This window comes from Crinia signifera, chromosome 19 (genome assembly GCF_055691185.1).
Source record: "Crinia signifera chromosome 19, ASM5569118v1, whole genome shotgun sequence".
Taxonomy (NCBI): Eukaryota; Metazoa; Chordata; class Amphibia; order Anura; family Myobatrachidae; genus Crinia; species Crinia signifera.
In genome coordinates this window covers 124,165,454-124,182,485 of record NC_139226.1, presented here as the reverse complement: position 1 = coordinate 124,182,485, position 17,032 = coordinate 124,165,454, and the positions used below count along the sequence as shown (strand labels likewise).

Here is a 17,032-nt window from a genome sequence, read left to right as displayed (position 1 = left end):
CCCTTATGAGGCGGCACCCAGTGTGGCCGCTCCAATGGAACGTGCCCCGAGCCAGCCCCGAGTACGCCCCCCTCTATCTGTATAATGGGGATTAGGGGATGGCAGGTGCAGTGGCGTAAGTACACATTTTACAACTCCCTGCCAATAAAATTTCTGCTGCCCCCTTACCATAGAACCTGCTCGTTATCAGAGAATCCCCTATGCCTGCTGCTGCTGCCATGGGTCTGAAGTTCTGGCGAGGCGCTATTCGAGCCTACCCCTTCATACTGTAGAAAATGTCCCTCCCAAAATGGCCACCTCCTCTAGCATCCTTAATAACTTCCTACTTTGAGGACTGTTGCTCTGCCATTGGTCAGGCAGCAGAGGGCCATGAGTACCGCTTGTCCTGTCCCACTCCCTGCGTGGCCAGGCTGGCCCATCTGGCCATCGACCATCAGCATTTGCCAGAAATTACAGATGGCCAGTCTGGCCCTGGCATCAAGATTGTGAACTACCAAACTAATAACTTATTTAGATGTCCAAGAAGACATGAAATAATGATGTCATTTTGCTTTCATTATGTATTTATAATTTCAGTGGGCCTCCGGTGAAAAAGTTGTTGGCTTGTACTTTGCCATCATGTCGGTTCCCATCTGAACCCATAATCTCAAAGTAGCCTTTTAAATCATGAACACAGACCCACTACCCAAAACTGTACACACTGTGAGCCTGATTCAGATCTTTAAATGCAGAGGCTGTGCGGAAATATGCTAATGTGGCCGGAGGCGCCTGGTTGAAGACCGGCTTGTCTAATGCTGGCTTCTGTGATCCACTGCTGCTTCCCAAGACGCAGCATCAGATCATAAACATCACTCATCAGAGTAACATGGTGCCCTGGAATGGAACCCACACACAGGTCTGATTTCATCCTATTCCGACTGATTGGGCCTATATAAGTGTTTGACATCAGGTCCAATCCGATGTGCATTCCCATGTAGATGGGATCCTGTAGATCATACGTGCAGCACATATGATCTATTGGTATTGGATCATCAGTGGCAAGTACAGTAGCACCCGCAATGTATCGCATCCGATTCCCCTTGAACTCCCCCGTCAGCGCCCCTGGAGTACTTTTCATTTCGATAAATAGCATCCGGTTTATCGCATGTAAAATATTGCACATCAAGTGCCAAATCGGATGGGGTCCTCCCGGGGAGAGCTCAAGGGAAACGGGTCCGACTTGTTCGAGGCACAAGTCGGACCTGTGTATGGGGACCTTTCCAGTCCCTATTGCCGCTCCTTTCTGCTACCCAAATAACTGCAGTCATTTATATATGCGGCGCAGGCAACATTTGGCACATGCGCAGTACAACATCCGTCGGGTTTGGTTACATCTCTGAATTAGGCCACACACCATATTGTATGTGGGACAAGCATTTCTTATACCCCTTTTACACCGCCGCAAAACTCCGGGTCAGCGGTGTTGTAAATGGGACACCCGACCCGGCTCCCATTAACATCAATGGGGACGTACAACCTGCGGACAGCAGCGTCTGCAGGTTGGACGGGGGGGGGGCACAGACAGCCTGCGCTGCTGTCTGCTATACTCTGCAGACAGCAGAGGCGGCAGCGGAGGAGGTGAATGGATGCCTGTGTGCGGCATCCATTAACCTACCGGACGACAGCTGGGGGGGGGGGGGGTGCATGGGGGCTGCCCAGCATCTTACCTTGGTGCTGGGCTGCCCCAGCACGGTGATCAGTGTTTCCGGCGGGGATCACCGCAGTCCCGGCGCTTGGAGATGATGGCCATCTACACTGCGGGTGGGCACTTGGAGAGGACATCATAGTGTAAACGGTGTAAATCACAGATCCGACCCGGCTTGGATCCTTCTTCCAAATGCCGGGTCGGATCCGGGATTTTTGGTGTAAAAGGGGTATTAGAGAACCTTTTATTTAATGGTCTTTTATAGTTATGTTTAAGAATGGTAAATGTCTTTTCAGCACTTTCAGCTCTAAAACTGGGTTCGCAGATTATTTAGGGCACGGCTAAATCCTTATTCCTGCATGTTATATATGCAGCCATGCCATCAGTGAATAATAATGAAGATCTACTGTATAATAAAGAATTCTTCATTCCCTTTAAGCATCATCGGATTTTGTGGGTTGTGTTTATTGGTTCATAATTTCCTGCGCCGTTACTGAAAGCCAAGCATTCACGGAGGACATTCTATCAATATAAATATATATATTCATGTATCTGAATGCTCTCCCTTGGAGGTGCGCGTCCGCCTGCTAAATGGAACAGCCAGTCTTATCCTGCTCAGGTTGTGTGACCTGGCAATCAGTGCAAGGTGTCACAGAGGCCAGCCTGGTAATATCACTAGATGCAGGTTAATCAGGTTTCCTTTCAGTGACAGCTGTGTGTGACCTTGAGTAAATTACTTTGTGTTCCCTGCACCTCCAGCAAACAGAAATGATATTGTAAACTCCAGGGCCGGCTGCTGTGTTTGTGGTTTTGGTGTAAATTGATGTTCTTTGTTCTGTTCATGTACTATATATATCCTGTAGCATCCAGATATGCTTTTTGGAAGAACAGTATTTGTATCTGGGACTGAAATAGGGCAAGTTATTCTCAGTTCTTTCAGCACATAAACAACTGCCGTCCAGTTTCATTTTATGGGGATTAGCCTGTTTTCATCTCCTTTCTTAGGTCATAATTGGAAGTCTTTTACGGACTCTTGCATTCAGGGAAGGCGGCCATATTTGTAAGCTGAGGCAAAATTCATATGTATACTAATGTGAATATTTATTTGAACACTACGAAATGAAAACGCTGGACCATGGAGATATCAGTGGTGCTTAGTAAGCCAAGTCCAGTCCTGAATATTGGTCCGTTTCACAAAAAGGACTGGGACCCCTCAGGGTCCACTAAAAGGTTAATGAAGCTGGGTCACAACCTGGAAACACCCGCGTTCAAAGACCAGGGTCCTACCAGGGATTTTGGTGTAAAAGGGGTATCACTTATCCCAAACTATAGTAACCTTTTTTTTTTTCCTGAATAGTTTTAGTACCCCAAATGAAACAGCGTGTGATACAATTGGAACCAAGTGTATTTGGAGCACCTTTATACCCCTTTTCCATCTACAAGCCGGGTCGCACCCGGGATTTTGTACCCGGCTAGAACCTGGGTGCGAATCCATTCACACTAGAGTCCCCACCCGGCATAATGCCAGGCGGGTGACGTCATTGGGTCGGGGAGGCGCTGGGAGATGAGAGCATCTCCCAGCGCCGGCTTTTGCACTGTAGTGAACGGAAACCGAGTCGCATTGACCCCGGTTACCCGTTTACACTACACAGTGACCCAGGTTGAGCCAGTGTTCAACCCTGGTCGCTACCTGGGTAGAAATGCCGGGTCTCGTGACCTGGGTTATTTCAACAGGGAGCGTTTCCACCTGCCCAAAATCCCGGGTTTTGCACGTTCCCGTGCAAAAACCCAGGATATTTAGGCTAGTGGAAAAGGGGTATTAGTTTCTTGTTCTGATAAGAAGCGGAAGGGACAGGAAACCTGTGACGTAAAATTCTGCGCTGTTGTGGATAAAGTCTGTTAGCAAAAGAGTTTAAAAAAAAAGTTTATGGCAGATACAAATTATGCAGATGCTGTCTGACAATATCCCGGGACTATTGTGACTAATTTGTGATGACTGGGAAGATTCTCTACACATCCCCCGCCGGGTTACCACGTCGGAGGGCATTGCCAGCAATAGCTGGCGATGCTCCATAGAAGCCTATGGGCTTCTACCGCAAGAGCTGTCCTATGCCAAAATTATCGCATATGTTAGAGCATATGCAATAATTATGTAGGCGAAGGGCGGCGGAGCTGGGGTGCGGATGTTAGAACATCAGATGTATCAAGCTTCAAAAAGTGATAAAGTGGAGAGTGATAAACAACCAGCTAATCAGCTCCTACCTGTCATTTTCCAAACCTAGCCCCCAACATGACAGTTAGGAGCTGATTGGCTGGTTGTTTATCACTCTCCATTTTATCACTTTTTGAGGCCCTCCGTAATTCTTCAGTTCCTGCCATAGATCCGACATCTCAGTTGAGTATATGTACATTGGATAACCAGTGAACCCTTCTGACCAGCTGGTGTTATGGGGACACATATGAACGTGGGTGAATTGTACAGAAGGTCAGTTGCCTTCAAGGAACTCTTCTCCCTCAGACTGTCCTCTGTCCTCTGTTGCTGGTCTTTCTGTTGTTATTCTCTCTCATGTCTAGGCAAGGTCTCATAATCTCCCCACGTTATTTCTCCATATGCTTGTCGTCTGGTCAGGGCTATGAGCAGGCAGTATGGATTAGCCGGTTCCATTAGCATCGTCTGCCTGAGATCGAGGTGTTCCTGCATCTAGAAGGGGGAGGATAGCCCAAGCCAGAGGATATGTGATCAGTGGATTTGCATACTGCTCAGCTCACGGCGCTTGTATTAATTCCACTCCAGCTCTCCTGCCTCTGCCGCACTAAAGACTTAGCATTGTGTCATTAACTCTTCCGTACAAACGAGATGCTATATCAATTTCAAGCCATCCATTCGCTTCCCTGTTCTTTGTGTGTCATATTTGCTCTGTGGGAGGTTGCTCGCATTTTGTCTTCGGCAGATGGGGTAGAAAGGATGAGTAGAAGAGGTTATAGTTCTATAATAGCATAGCAATGTGTTTAGGATGTGCATTAACGTAAGAGCTTTATATTATGAATTAACAGCTGTTTGCAAGCACTGGGGAAAGGACAGGCCTAATGGCCGACGACGTGATCCTCAACTGGTACTAAAGGATGTCAAGGTATAGTGTGCCCGGTGCCTTTAGCAGGTGGAATCTGAGGGTTTCAGATTCATTGTCTATGTCAGGGGTGGGGAACCTTTTTTTCTTGGAAGGACCATTTTGAAATGGATAAAATCCTTAGGGGGCCATGTAAAAAATAAGCACCTTAAAAAGTCCCCCGCTTCCCCCGTCCCACGCTCCGGATGCCGCTGAATAACAGAGTGAAGAAAGATGGCTGCTGCTGCAGGATGCCTCTCACAATAACTCACTCCCGCCCACGTCACCACCTCATGCAAGAACTCCCCCTTCCCGTAAATCGGGAAAACCCAACCTTTTCATGTGTTGACAATTGCCATATTAACATATTGCTTGTGTAAATAGAGTGTGTCGACCTTTGACCATGTTGGTCTTTTTGCCTGATGACCAATATTGGTTGAACTATTGAGTGTCGATCTAGGCACTGACGCCTAGTAATCGGAACCAGCTGCAGTGTCAGACTGGGGCATGAAGGGCCCACCGGGGAATGCAGAGATATAGGCCCTTGTTAAGGGGTGTGCCCAGTTTCCAGATGGGTGTGGCTAACCATTAGAGAGCAGTCTGGGCCCCTTGATAAATATATATAATAAATAGTTGATGCATGATAATATTCCAGATAAATAATGGCGATGGACTGTAGACCGATACACCATAGACACAAGGGAAGGTGGGCTGACGCTGTGGGCCAGTCCAACCCTGATCACTAGGGTTGCCACCTCTCTAAGATTTCCTGGATTCACCCTGAATTGGTGGCAACCCTCCAGGACGTTTTTGCAGTCTCCCGGATTCTGGGATTCTCCCGGAATCCGGGGGACTTTGAAAGCCTCCACAGCCTCCCAACTGAGTGTTCACACTGTCAGGGGCATAGGGAGGGTGGTTCCAGCGGAGCGTGAGCTCCGGGTGCCAGAAAGGCCACAAGGCATGCACAGTGCATCTCAAGCACTTGCGAGTTGCTGCCCGCCCCACAGCTCCACGGGAGAGGAGAGGACGAAGGAGCACTGTGCAGCCAACAGCTTAGGATGCTGCAGCAGCGCTTCCTCCCAAACTGAGCCTCAGAGGAAAGATAAGCCTGCTGCTACTGTGTATCAGTCCCAGGGCAGTGCCATCTGTGCTGTCAGCTGAGGAAATGGTGAGGCCAGTGTGGAGGGGGGATTTGTGTGTGGACGGTCAGTGTTTGGGGCAGATATGCATGTTAGAGAAGTGAGGGGGTGGGGAGGTTGCTGGGAAGTTGTTGTCACTGGTGTCAGGGTGAGGGGAGGAAGTATGAGGTATCTCTGTGTAGGAGTTGTCAGTAGGGGAAATGTGTTATTAAATGTAACAATAGGGACTTCAATACATGTCTGTATTAGAGGCCACGCCGACTATTCTGAAGAGGTCATGCCCATTTTACAAAGTCACGCCAACTTTTCCGGGAGCACATGCGCACATAAAGGGGGGGAGGGTTGGGAATCTCCAGGAATAGAAGAAGATGCCTGAGGTGGCAACCCTACTGATCACTAGAAACTTCTGGGCCCAGTAGAAATCTTCCCCTTGTTTTTCATCTTTATGCATAGAGTGGACAATTGTAGGCGTGTAAACCGTTGCTGCTTGAGGGACAGATGCACTAAACTTTAAAAGTGATAAAATGGAGAATGATAAACAGCCAGCCAATAAGCTCCGACCTGCCATGTCACAGGCTGTGTTTGAAAAATGTCAGGCAGGAGCTGATTGGTTGGTTGTTTATCACTCTCCATGTTATCACTTGTGAAGCTTAGTGCATCTGGCCCTTAGTCAGTTATACATTTCCCTGTTTAAAACTTCAGAACATTTCTCCTTAAGTTAGCCAGAAGCCTTGTAGTATTTTTGGAGCTCTGCCAGTTCTTTAGAGGAAGAGATTTATTAAACCGTCTAAAATGGGAAATCAGAGGTTTTGCCTCTTGCAACCAATCAGATTCTATCATTTTGTTGCATTCACTAGATTCATTATATAATCTGGTCGCTAAAGGCAACACCTCTTTCTGTTCTCTTTAGAAGGTTTGATAAATATCCCACTCACAACTGGCAGATCCATAAAACTACCAATGTGACAGGTGAGGGGCAATCAGAGGCCAACATCTCTTTATTGCAATTTGTGATTGGCCCTCCCACTTGCTAATCCCTGTAGGACAGGCCTCTTTCATTTACAATAGAGTAAATGGAAGTTAGCAATACTGTATATAATAGGCAGATCATCTTCTGTAAGCATATATAATGGATGGATGATTTCATTTAAGAAGCCAGATCTACAGGACTTGCGTTTCCTTGGTGTGTTTTGGCATTTTTAAGCAGACAGTTCTTATTTAAATAATGAAGCTTCAGGGGGGTATCCAATCCCGGGTCATCTGTCCCGACAGCATTGACCCTGGCCTGTTTTAATTTTGCTCTACAGCATATCACCTGGCGGCATGCAATGTCCTGCCTGCCGATCGGCGAAAAGGGGGCGTGTCTGTGTAAACGGACGTGGATTTGTGGAGATTCAGCCGTGATCACGAAAATTCATATCCGTTATCGGCAAAATGGGCCCAACAGCTTTTAAAGTCTTCCCGTTCTGTCAATCTGCCTCTTCAATGCTGTTGGGCAAGACAGCATTTAATAGGCAGCCGCCGCTATTTCACCTGTCGGAAAAAGCGGCAGGGATTGAATACCCCCCTTAAGATCCTGTTTGGTGAGCTGCTTGTCTTTGAGCAATAGGAGCTGCTCGTTTACACGTTGACATGTTAATGTGGCCATGCTTCACATTAGATCACTCAGTATTGTAACAAGCCCAGGATACGGCAATACGGGCCACTTGTCTACCAAATGAGCTCCTGATAATTAGCATTGTGATGCCGCGCCAGATGCGAGATTTCGGGGTAATGGGTTCATTCCATGAGCTGTTTGTCTCTGATGTTACTTGTGTTGGGAGCTTCTACTTTGCAGGCATAATGTATCACCGTATTTAAGCGCTAGCAGCAGCTTCATTTGTTGGCAGTTTCGAAAAATGGAATAAATTAACTTTCTTTAGATTCAGCAGAGCGATAGTGTCAGGCCCAGAGGCTGCGTCTTGCCAACGTGCGATGGCAGGTTCTCATTTACACATTCACTTGTGACGAGAACCAATAGATAACTTTTATATATATAAATAAACTGGTCCAAGCACAAAAATGATCTGGAAAGGGACAGTGAGGCCTAAATATAACTTATGTTTATTGTATACACATTGCTTATTGAAATGAATGTTTTACATTTATTAAAATAATTGATGACTATGAAACAGAGGCAGAACACTGGGAGGCAATGGAGTCAACTGCCGATGGGCTCCTGCTCCCAAGGGGGCACCTCTCCTCCCCTGCGAGTTTAAATTGGTTAATTGAAAGCCATCAATATCCCTTCTGTGGAGTTCTATATAGATAGATAGATATTTCAGGTTGTGTGTGTGAGTGGTGGGGCGATATATATCTTGCCTCTGGGCAACTGTGACAAACTTATGCCACTGCTATGAAAGCTGTTTGCTTATGCCATTGAGTGCATACTTGCCTGAACTCCTGGAATGTCCAGGAGACTTGAAAATTACGGGATAAAGCCTCCTGGGGAGCGGACAGCCTGATGGCCAGTGATGCATTTTCCTGTGAATTTTATCACCGTGGGCTAACCAACCCCCGCTGCAAAGTATTGTAATGATATCATTTACCTTCCATGTGGGCATCACCTGGGGAGTATGGGTAATAAGTTTGCACATACGGCTTAAAAGTGAAGAGTTCTACACCCTTTCGTGGCATTACCAAGCAAGGCCTTGTAAATTAATCCACTATGAAATATGTAAGTACTCTAATACCCCTTTCACACCAAGAAGCAAATTACCGGGTTGAGGCTTTTCAACCCGGTAATTTGCTGAAGAACCTGGGTTTTTCGGCGGTGTGAAAGGGTCAACACGGGTCTTAAATCCCGACACTACGACCCTGCTCTTGACCAGGGTCGGATTGCCGGGATTTAAAACCCGTGTTGACCCTTGCACCCCCTGGGTTTTTCAGCAAAATTGAAAAGCTTTAACCGGTAATTTTGCGGTGGTGTGAATGGGTTCCGGCTGCACCCGTCAAAATGAACTTAAAAAGAAAAATGCCGGGTAATTGCCGGGTTGAAAGGGGTATTAGAAAAACCATGTATCTATTGTTTGTATACTGTGTATAGAAGCAATTCATCACGTTTAGCTCTTGTAAATTGTGTACTTCCATTCAATGAGTTCACTAGTGGTTCCTAAACTTTTTAAAATCACGGCATCCTAGAGTATCAGAATATTTTTCACGGGAACCCTAGGCCAAAAGTTTGTTTCAGAAAATTTCTGAAAAAAGTATTAAATAAGTTGTGCTCATATGTAATCCATAGGTTCAGTTATGTGGTGAGGAACATGATTCACTTCGGTTTATCCACATTTTATATAATTGGAAGTCACAAGAACTGATTTTGCCTGTTACTGTGACCATAAATAGTTTGTATTGTCCGGGACCACCAACCAAGGGCATCCCCTGCAAGTACGCCGAGGCAAACCAGGGTACCATGGCACACATTTTGGAACCACTTGAATACACTTTGTTCATATTAAGTAGAAATCCTACCATATAGTCCACAAAAGAACAGATAAGAAGATCATGGTTGCTTTGCCAGATAAGCCAGTTCTCCTCCGCACTTGCATGACTTTGCGGTCTACACATGCGCAGTGCACTCAGTATGAAGCCCTGTCTCAGTATGAAAGAGCCATCTCAGCCAGATTTAGGGATTTCCCCGTTTCATAAACACACAATTGTTTGCAATAATAACACGCGCTAAGGTATAAGCTGTGATGTGTTCTATGTCACATTTTTACAGCGTTACAATCTCCTAGCACAAGTCGGTGGTTATTACTGCTAAATATCAGCTTATTAATTCTCAGATGCAGCAGAACTCTGTGCGCATTCCGAGGGCATCGCTAAACGTTTGTCTGCTGGCATCATTAGCTCTCTGTTAAATGGCACATTAACTGTAGGGAGAACTCATCAAAGATTTCCAGAAGCACTTGTGTCTCCAACTCATCTTGTATTGATGATCCCATTCATAGACACCACTCTGCTGCAGATTGTGGTCCACTCTAACAAGTGACTCTCCTAATAGACCTCCCCCTGCATGGGATGAAAGCGAGCTACATCCTGTTCGATAGGAACCGGGAGCTAAGAGAGCAGAACTGTAATGAGGGTTTGGGTGCCAATGTTTCTCTGAGTATTTGAAGATATTTTTTGTTGAAATCAGCGTTAGCTGAACAAATACAAACTGTTTTGTGAGAAAGGACACAGCTGGCTCTGCTGTGAGACTTGTGTAGGACAGGCCTTATGTGCATTCTACATTTGGTTTGCCATAGAGAGACTAGACGGGAGCGTAGATTCGGAGCTTCCGCAGCTGTCAGGCTGACCTCTGACCTGTTGATGATCCAAAATGATGGCTCAATATCCCTGAAGACTGATTGATGTCTTGATAGTGGTAATGCTCCTTGTTGCCATGGGGCTTGTAATCTTCAGCTATATCATCATCATCACCTTGACAAAAAGCCGGTAGTGACAGTTCCCAACATAATTTAGCACTATGGTCATTCTGAATGTAGGGCTGGGGTTATAATTGAGCACAGTAGCCTAGTACCAATGACGTACACTTTTTATCATGTGTTATTTATTGGAATTCGGGGAGAAGTAATACAAATAAAATCAACTGGTGCCGTATCTGAGACATACACGGTGCCACCCTATGCTGTTTTGTGAAGGGTATGGCGTTGCTAAAGAGTATGGTTATTAGGTGGATTAGGCTTCAGACATCAGCCGTTGTATGCCTACAGGCCCTGCTGTTATATTGGCCTAATAGTAATGGCTGCTTTTGCCATTACACACTTATGCTAGTTTTATTTCTTTAAAAAAATTGTAAAGAGCGCTCACATGTTCAGCAGACTATGGGGCAGATGTATTAAGCCTTAACAAGAGATAAATGCAAGGGTCATAAAGAGAGATAAACGCCCAGCCAATCACCTAACTGCCATGTTACAGGCTGTGTTTGAAAAAAGTCAGTAAGGAGCTGATTGTCTGGAGGTTTCTCTCCTCATCACCCTTGAATTTATCTCTTGTTAAGGCTTAATACATCTGCCCCTTTGCCCCAGTGGAGCTTACAGTCTAAATTCTCCACACACAAACACACAGGGCCTTATTCTTGTTCACTCTCAGAGGCAAATTCCTTCTCAACAAAATAAGTCACCCCAATCTAATTCTCTCTGCACATGTTACATCTGCCCCACCTGCAGTGCACATGGTTTTGTCCATTTGAGAAGGAATTTGCCTCTGAGAGTAAACCAGAAGAAGGCCCACACTATTAATGGAAATTGCTGCACAATATAAGAAACATACACAGGGAGAACCTAGAAATGCCACCCGGCACACTGCGACGCCGGCAGTCGGGACACGTGTGCGTCTCACACACTCGCACGCCACATTCTCTGCTGGTGGCAAGGGGGAGGCTGGCTCCATCTTTATTAAGCCTTAAAAAGAGGTAAAGGCAAGGGTGATATAGGGCCAGATGTAATAAGCTTCAAAAGTGATCAAATGGAGAGTGATAAACAGCCAGCCAATCAGTTTCTTCCTGTCATGTTACAGGCTGTGTTTAAAAAATTTCAGGTAGGAGCTGATTGGTTGGTTGTTTATCACTTTTAGAGGCTTAGGACATTTGGCCCAGTGAGTGATAAACGTCCAGCCAATCAGCCACGAGCTGTCATGTTATAGCTTGTGTTTATGTTCTGCCACCAAGACCCTAGTGCCGTAAGGCAGCAATGCTCACCACCGTACCACCGTGGTAATATTTTTCTATTATGTTTGCTTAATCCTAGCAGATATGTTTAAGTCTTCCTCCATTTGTATTGCAGTGTGTCGGGGAATGCTCTGCGGCTTTGGTGCTGTGTGTGAGAAGAGCAGCAATGACCCATCTCAAGCGGCCTGTGTCTGCAAGAAATCTGCCTGCCCCACCGTGGTGGCACCCGTTTGTGGATCGGACTACTCCACCTACAGCAACGAGTGTGAACTTGAAAGAGCCCAGTGCAACCAGCAGCGCAGAATCAAAGTAATCAGCAAAGGACCTTGCGGTAAGAGCCCTGATTGGTTCTATTAATCCTGTATTGCAGAGAAATGAAGGAGGAGCAGGAAGACCATTGTATTTCTGTATCCTCCGCTACAGGGTGGTGTGGATTATTAGATAGACAGCGTCTAGACCAGCCATGTCCAAACTATGGCCCTCCAGCTGTTGTGAAATTACAAGTCCCATCATGCCTTGCCACAGTTTTGCTATTAGGGAATACTTAAACTATGGCAAAGCATGCTGGGATGTGTAGTTTCACAACAGCTGGAGGGCCACAGTATGGCCATGCCTGGTCTAGATAGACAGTCAATGGATCAACACCAAAATGTCGACATACAGTAGGTCAAATTTGGCAAAAATTCTACATGGAAAAGGTTAGATTTATTAAGGTTGACAGAAGTTTTTGTAATTTTTTGGTGTCAATGTCAACCATTGATGACATGGCCCCCAATTAGTTTAATGGATACTAGGGATGCCAATCCCGGGGCATTTTTTCAGTCACGCGTGTTTCATACCCACCCCCACACCGGCCGACCCGCACATTTACTAACATTAGCGGGCGGCCGGCAGGGAGTGGAGTGGGTACGGAGGTGCACGGTGCCTCCAGGCTCGTGCACCTCCTCCTTAGCAGACAGCACAGCAGCTGGAGAAGAGGCAGGCCGGAAAAGGAGGCAGGCAGACAGAGGAGCAGAGGCGGGCGTGCGGAGGAGAGTGGAAGGGGGCGGGCACAGGAGAAGGCTGCATCAGAGTGGGCGGTGTGGCCTGCACAGCGTGACCTCTACTGTCACGCTACGCAGGCCACACGCAGGGGTAAGGATTCGGGTACAGCCGGGCAGCGTCTGAGTGAGTGCTCCAATCCCGGGATTGAAATCCCGGACTTTTTGATGCCAAATCCCGGGATCCCGCCGATCCCGGGATTGGCCACCCTAATGGGTACCCACTCATGGCTCGCTGCACTAGGCACACTTTACCGTTCTCAATTGTAGTCCATGCGGATGCTAATCCCCGAAAAAAACTCATATCGATGTTTTACCTACCATTTGTCCATGTTGACCTATTATATTGACCTTTTAACCCTGTGTATCGATTGTATGTCAACCTGTATACTATCTAGACACTGTCGAACTATCAACCGGAACCGTCCGCTACACGATTTGTGCATGTTACACACCAGGATTAGTGCCAGCGAGGTTGAGTAAGTGTAACGGTTGGAGATGTATGATCCACGCTTTCTGCAGAGTTCTGTGATTAGATGTGTTATACATGACGTCTCCCCTCCCTTGTTTTTATGTCTCTCTAATGAGAGATATAATAAATGGCCTCTTTCCTTCCTGAGCCGGATTGCTCCCTGGCCATACATATACTATAATGTGCAGCCTTACTGTTTACTGCCCATACGGTCCCTTCATCAGGGCTCCTCTGCACGGCTGCCTGCTCCCTGTCTTATGATGATAACTGATAAAAGGCACAGTACACCAGCACTTTGCAGTCCCTGAGCGGATGTAGTACACATGCCTTCACCTTCTTTCTATACATGCCCCAGTTTTTGTACATAAAATATGGACTTTTGTGAAATGTTCCCCCCATGTAGTAACTTATCCATATCCAGTGAATGGGTTTCTCCCTGTACAGTTATACACTTCCATCGCAGTACAAAAATCTGAGCTGGATCTATAAAACAAAGCTTTCCTCCCTCCTTCACGGCACCAGAGGAGATGTGTTATGTACTGCCTATTTCACTACAAATCCCTGATCAGATAAATAGAATAGAATCAACTTTATTGGCCATGTATGCTTGCGCACACTAGGATTTTTTTGTGGATTACAGTGCAGCATCAAGCAGGGATGAAGGGGGGGGGGGGGGTAAGACATTACATACATTACATTAAGACATTACAAGCATTTAATTTCTAGCTACGACTATGGTGGTCAGGTCACCAAGTAGGGACACGTTGTTTGGCTGTTGATATTGGGATTGCATTCGCTTTGATTGGATTGTTCAGGTGATGGACGGCTAACTGAAAGAAGCTTCTTGCGGATCTGGACGTTTTGGTGGGGACGGACCAGAACCGACTTCCGGATGGTAGGATGTCGAACAGGTTGTGACCAGGATGCAGCTTGTCCTTTGCGATCTTCTCATTGCGTTTCCTTACCCTGGATGAGAACAGATCCCTTATCGGGGGGGAGGTCGGTCCCTATGATCCTTTCCACAGTCTTCACTACCCTCTGCAGTTTTTGTTTGGCGTTCTCTCTTGCGCCACCGTACCAGATTGTGATCGAGGAGCATAAGACAGACTCCACGATGGCGGTGTAGAATACGCACAGCAGCTCCTGTGGGATGTTGAATTTCCTGAGTTGCCTCAGGAAGAACAGGCGCTGTTGGGCCTTTTTGATATTTGTGGTTATGTTTAATCCCCATGTTAGGTCGCTGGACATGGTTGTCCCTAGGAATTTGAAGGATTCAAGCCGCGACACCACTGCGTTGGCTATTGTTAGCGGGACCAGTGCATTTGTTTTTTTCCTGTAATCGATTACCATCTCAACTGTTTTGGTGGGGTTTGGATCGAGGTTGCTGCTGCTGCACCACTGTGTCAGCTTCTCCACTACACGCTTGTACGCGGTCTCGCCACCATCCTTGATAGGGCCGATGATAGTGGTGGCGTCTGCTAATTTGATGATTTTCACTGACTGCTCAGCTGAGGTGCAGTCATTTGTGTAGAGAGAGAAGAACAGAGGGGAGAGTAATAGTTCTAGTACTGTAATTCCATTTCTCTACATAGAAAGGCCACGGTTTGAAATCTTCACCCCTTCTGTATCTCCATATTGCCTGCTCAAATGAAAATAGGACAAAGGTCTTTATTCTGGTTGACTCGCAAGGTTGCGAATTCACCTAGACGCTGCCTGCCACTCGCCGAACAGCCTGTTCCCCGTGGCCGCACGCACCCGATGCATGCCCATGGGCACTTCACAAACATCAAAAACTCGTGTCGACCTTGTGTCAGTCCATTCCTGGTGCCCCATTGTTCCTGGTGCCGCATTGTTCCTGGTGCCGCAATGTTCCTGGTGCCCCACTGTTCCTGGTGCCCCACTGTTCCTGGTGCCGCACTGTTCCTGGTGCCGCACTGTTCCTGGCGCCGCAATGTTCCTGGCGCCGCAATGTTCCTGGTGCCGCAATGTTCCTGGTGCCGCAATGTTCCTGGTGCCGCACTGTTCCTGGCGCCGCAATGTTCCTGGTGCCGCAATGTTCCTGGTGCCCCACTGTTCCTGGTGCCCCACTGTTCCTGGTGCCGCACTGTTCCTGGTGCCTCACTGTTCCTGGCGCCGCAATGTTCCTGGCGCCGCAATGTTCCTGGCGCCGCATTGTTCCTGGTGCCGCAATGTTCCTGGTGCCGCACTGTTCCTGGTGCCGCACTGTTCCTGGTGCCACACTGTTCCTGGTGCCGCATTGTTCCTGGTCCTGCAATGTTCCTGGTGCCCCATTGTTCCTGGTGCCGCAATGTTCCTGGTGCCGCAATGTTCCTGGTGCCGCAGTGTTCCTGGTGCCGCAGTGTTCCTGGTGCCGCAGTGTTCCTGGTGCCGTAGTGTTCCTGGTGCCGCAGTGTTCCTGGTGCCGTAGTGTTCCTGGTGCCGCATTGTTCCTGGGGCCCCACTGTTCCTGGTCCTTCAATGTTCCTGGTGCCCCATTGTTCCTGGTGCCGCAATGTTCCTGGTGCTGCATTGTTCCTAGTGGACCCCCTGCACTGGGCGAGACTGACGGTGCCGCAATGTTCCTGGTGCCGCATTCTTCCTGGTGCCGCATTGTTCCTGATGCCGCATTGTTCCTGGTTCCGCATTGTTCCTGGTACTGCAATGTTCCTGGTACTACAATGTTCCTGGTGCCCCATTGTTCCTGGTGCTGCAATGTTCCTGGTGCCCCATTGTTCCTGGTACTGCAATGTTCCTGGTGCTGCATTGTTCCTACTGGACCCCTGCACTGGGCGGAACTGGCGGTGCTGCAATGTCAGGCTGCCTTCTACTACTATAACTTAGGCACTGTAAACGAGACCCAGTTCTCCTGCTGTCAAAGCAAATTAGCAAAACCTTTCTCACCCTGCTCGTGACTGCCCTCACCCTCACTGGGGTGAGACTCAGCCTGGAGGTAACTTCTATAAACGCAGCCACTATCCCTGCGTACCATCACATGAGTCTACTAATTGGCAAATGTGCGAGAACCTTTGAGTTTCGTTGTCTAATTTCAGTGCACCAAATCCCACACGGCTCCAGAGCAGACTGCACACTGGATTATGTGATGTTCATTTAAATAAATAGAAATGGCAAATCTATAGCTTAGTATACAGAAAGCAAATCATAGAAAACTATTTTCAGGCATTGATTACTTGCATAATATAACTTTGGTTATCTGTTTGTTAGCAAGGACCACTCCATTCATATTATGTAAGTTGAATTGTTCCTAATGTTCTAACAAGAGACTCATATGAACTGCAAACAGTGATCCCCTTCATGTTGATTTATTGGTTTGCACACGGAGTGGAGGGTGGGAGCTAGCGGCTGAGTATATTGTGCGGAGCTAGCGGCTGCACTGACCGGGAGACCTGTCCGATGGGGTTGGTAAATATGAGCAAAAATTTTAAAATGCTGCGCTCGGCTCCTTTGTGGTTGTGTGTGAATAACAATCAACAATTCGGTGTGAAACAAGGTTTACTTAATAAAACAATACACAATCGTGCATACATGATAAATGCAGGGGGTACAATTTGGTTGATTGGGTGCAATAAACTTAGATACAATTCCTACAATGGGCGGGATGTACTAAACCGAAAATGCTGTAAAACCGCATTTTCATATGTACTAACACCTTAGGGTGGCAATACCGTATAGAAGCCTATGGGCTTCTTTTCGCCGCCTCTCCCCCTCCCCCTGGTTTACCTTGCTGCAGGTCCTCCTGGACCCAGTAGGCCGGAAGGTAAACCCCTCCTCCCCCTAGCAAGGCAGCCAGATGTACTTCCTTCTTCTACCCTAATTTACATAACACAAAAGCCTCTCTACTGATGTTTTGTGCATAAACAGT

General features: G+C 47.2%; 1 protein-coding gene across 16 annotated transcripts in view; it reads left to right on the top strand.

The window, feature by feature from the left end:
- The window catches only part of AGRN (agrin), a 445,469-nt gene that overhangs the window by 275,856 nt on the left and 152,581 nt on the right, over positions 1-17,032 (top strand). For all 16 annotated transcript variants that reach the window (XM_083163268.1, XM_083163265.1, XM_083163264.1 and 13 more), the window contains one exon: positions 11,756-11,971. In XM_083163268.1, the coding sequence (XP_083019394.1) occupies positions 11,756-11,971 (216 nt within the window). The remainder of the gene's footprint in view (positions 1-11,755; positions 11,972-17,032) is intronic.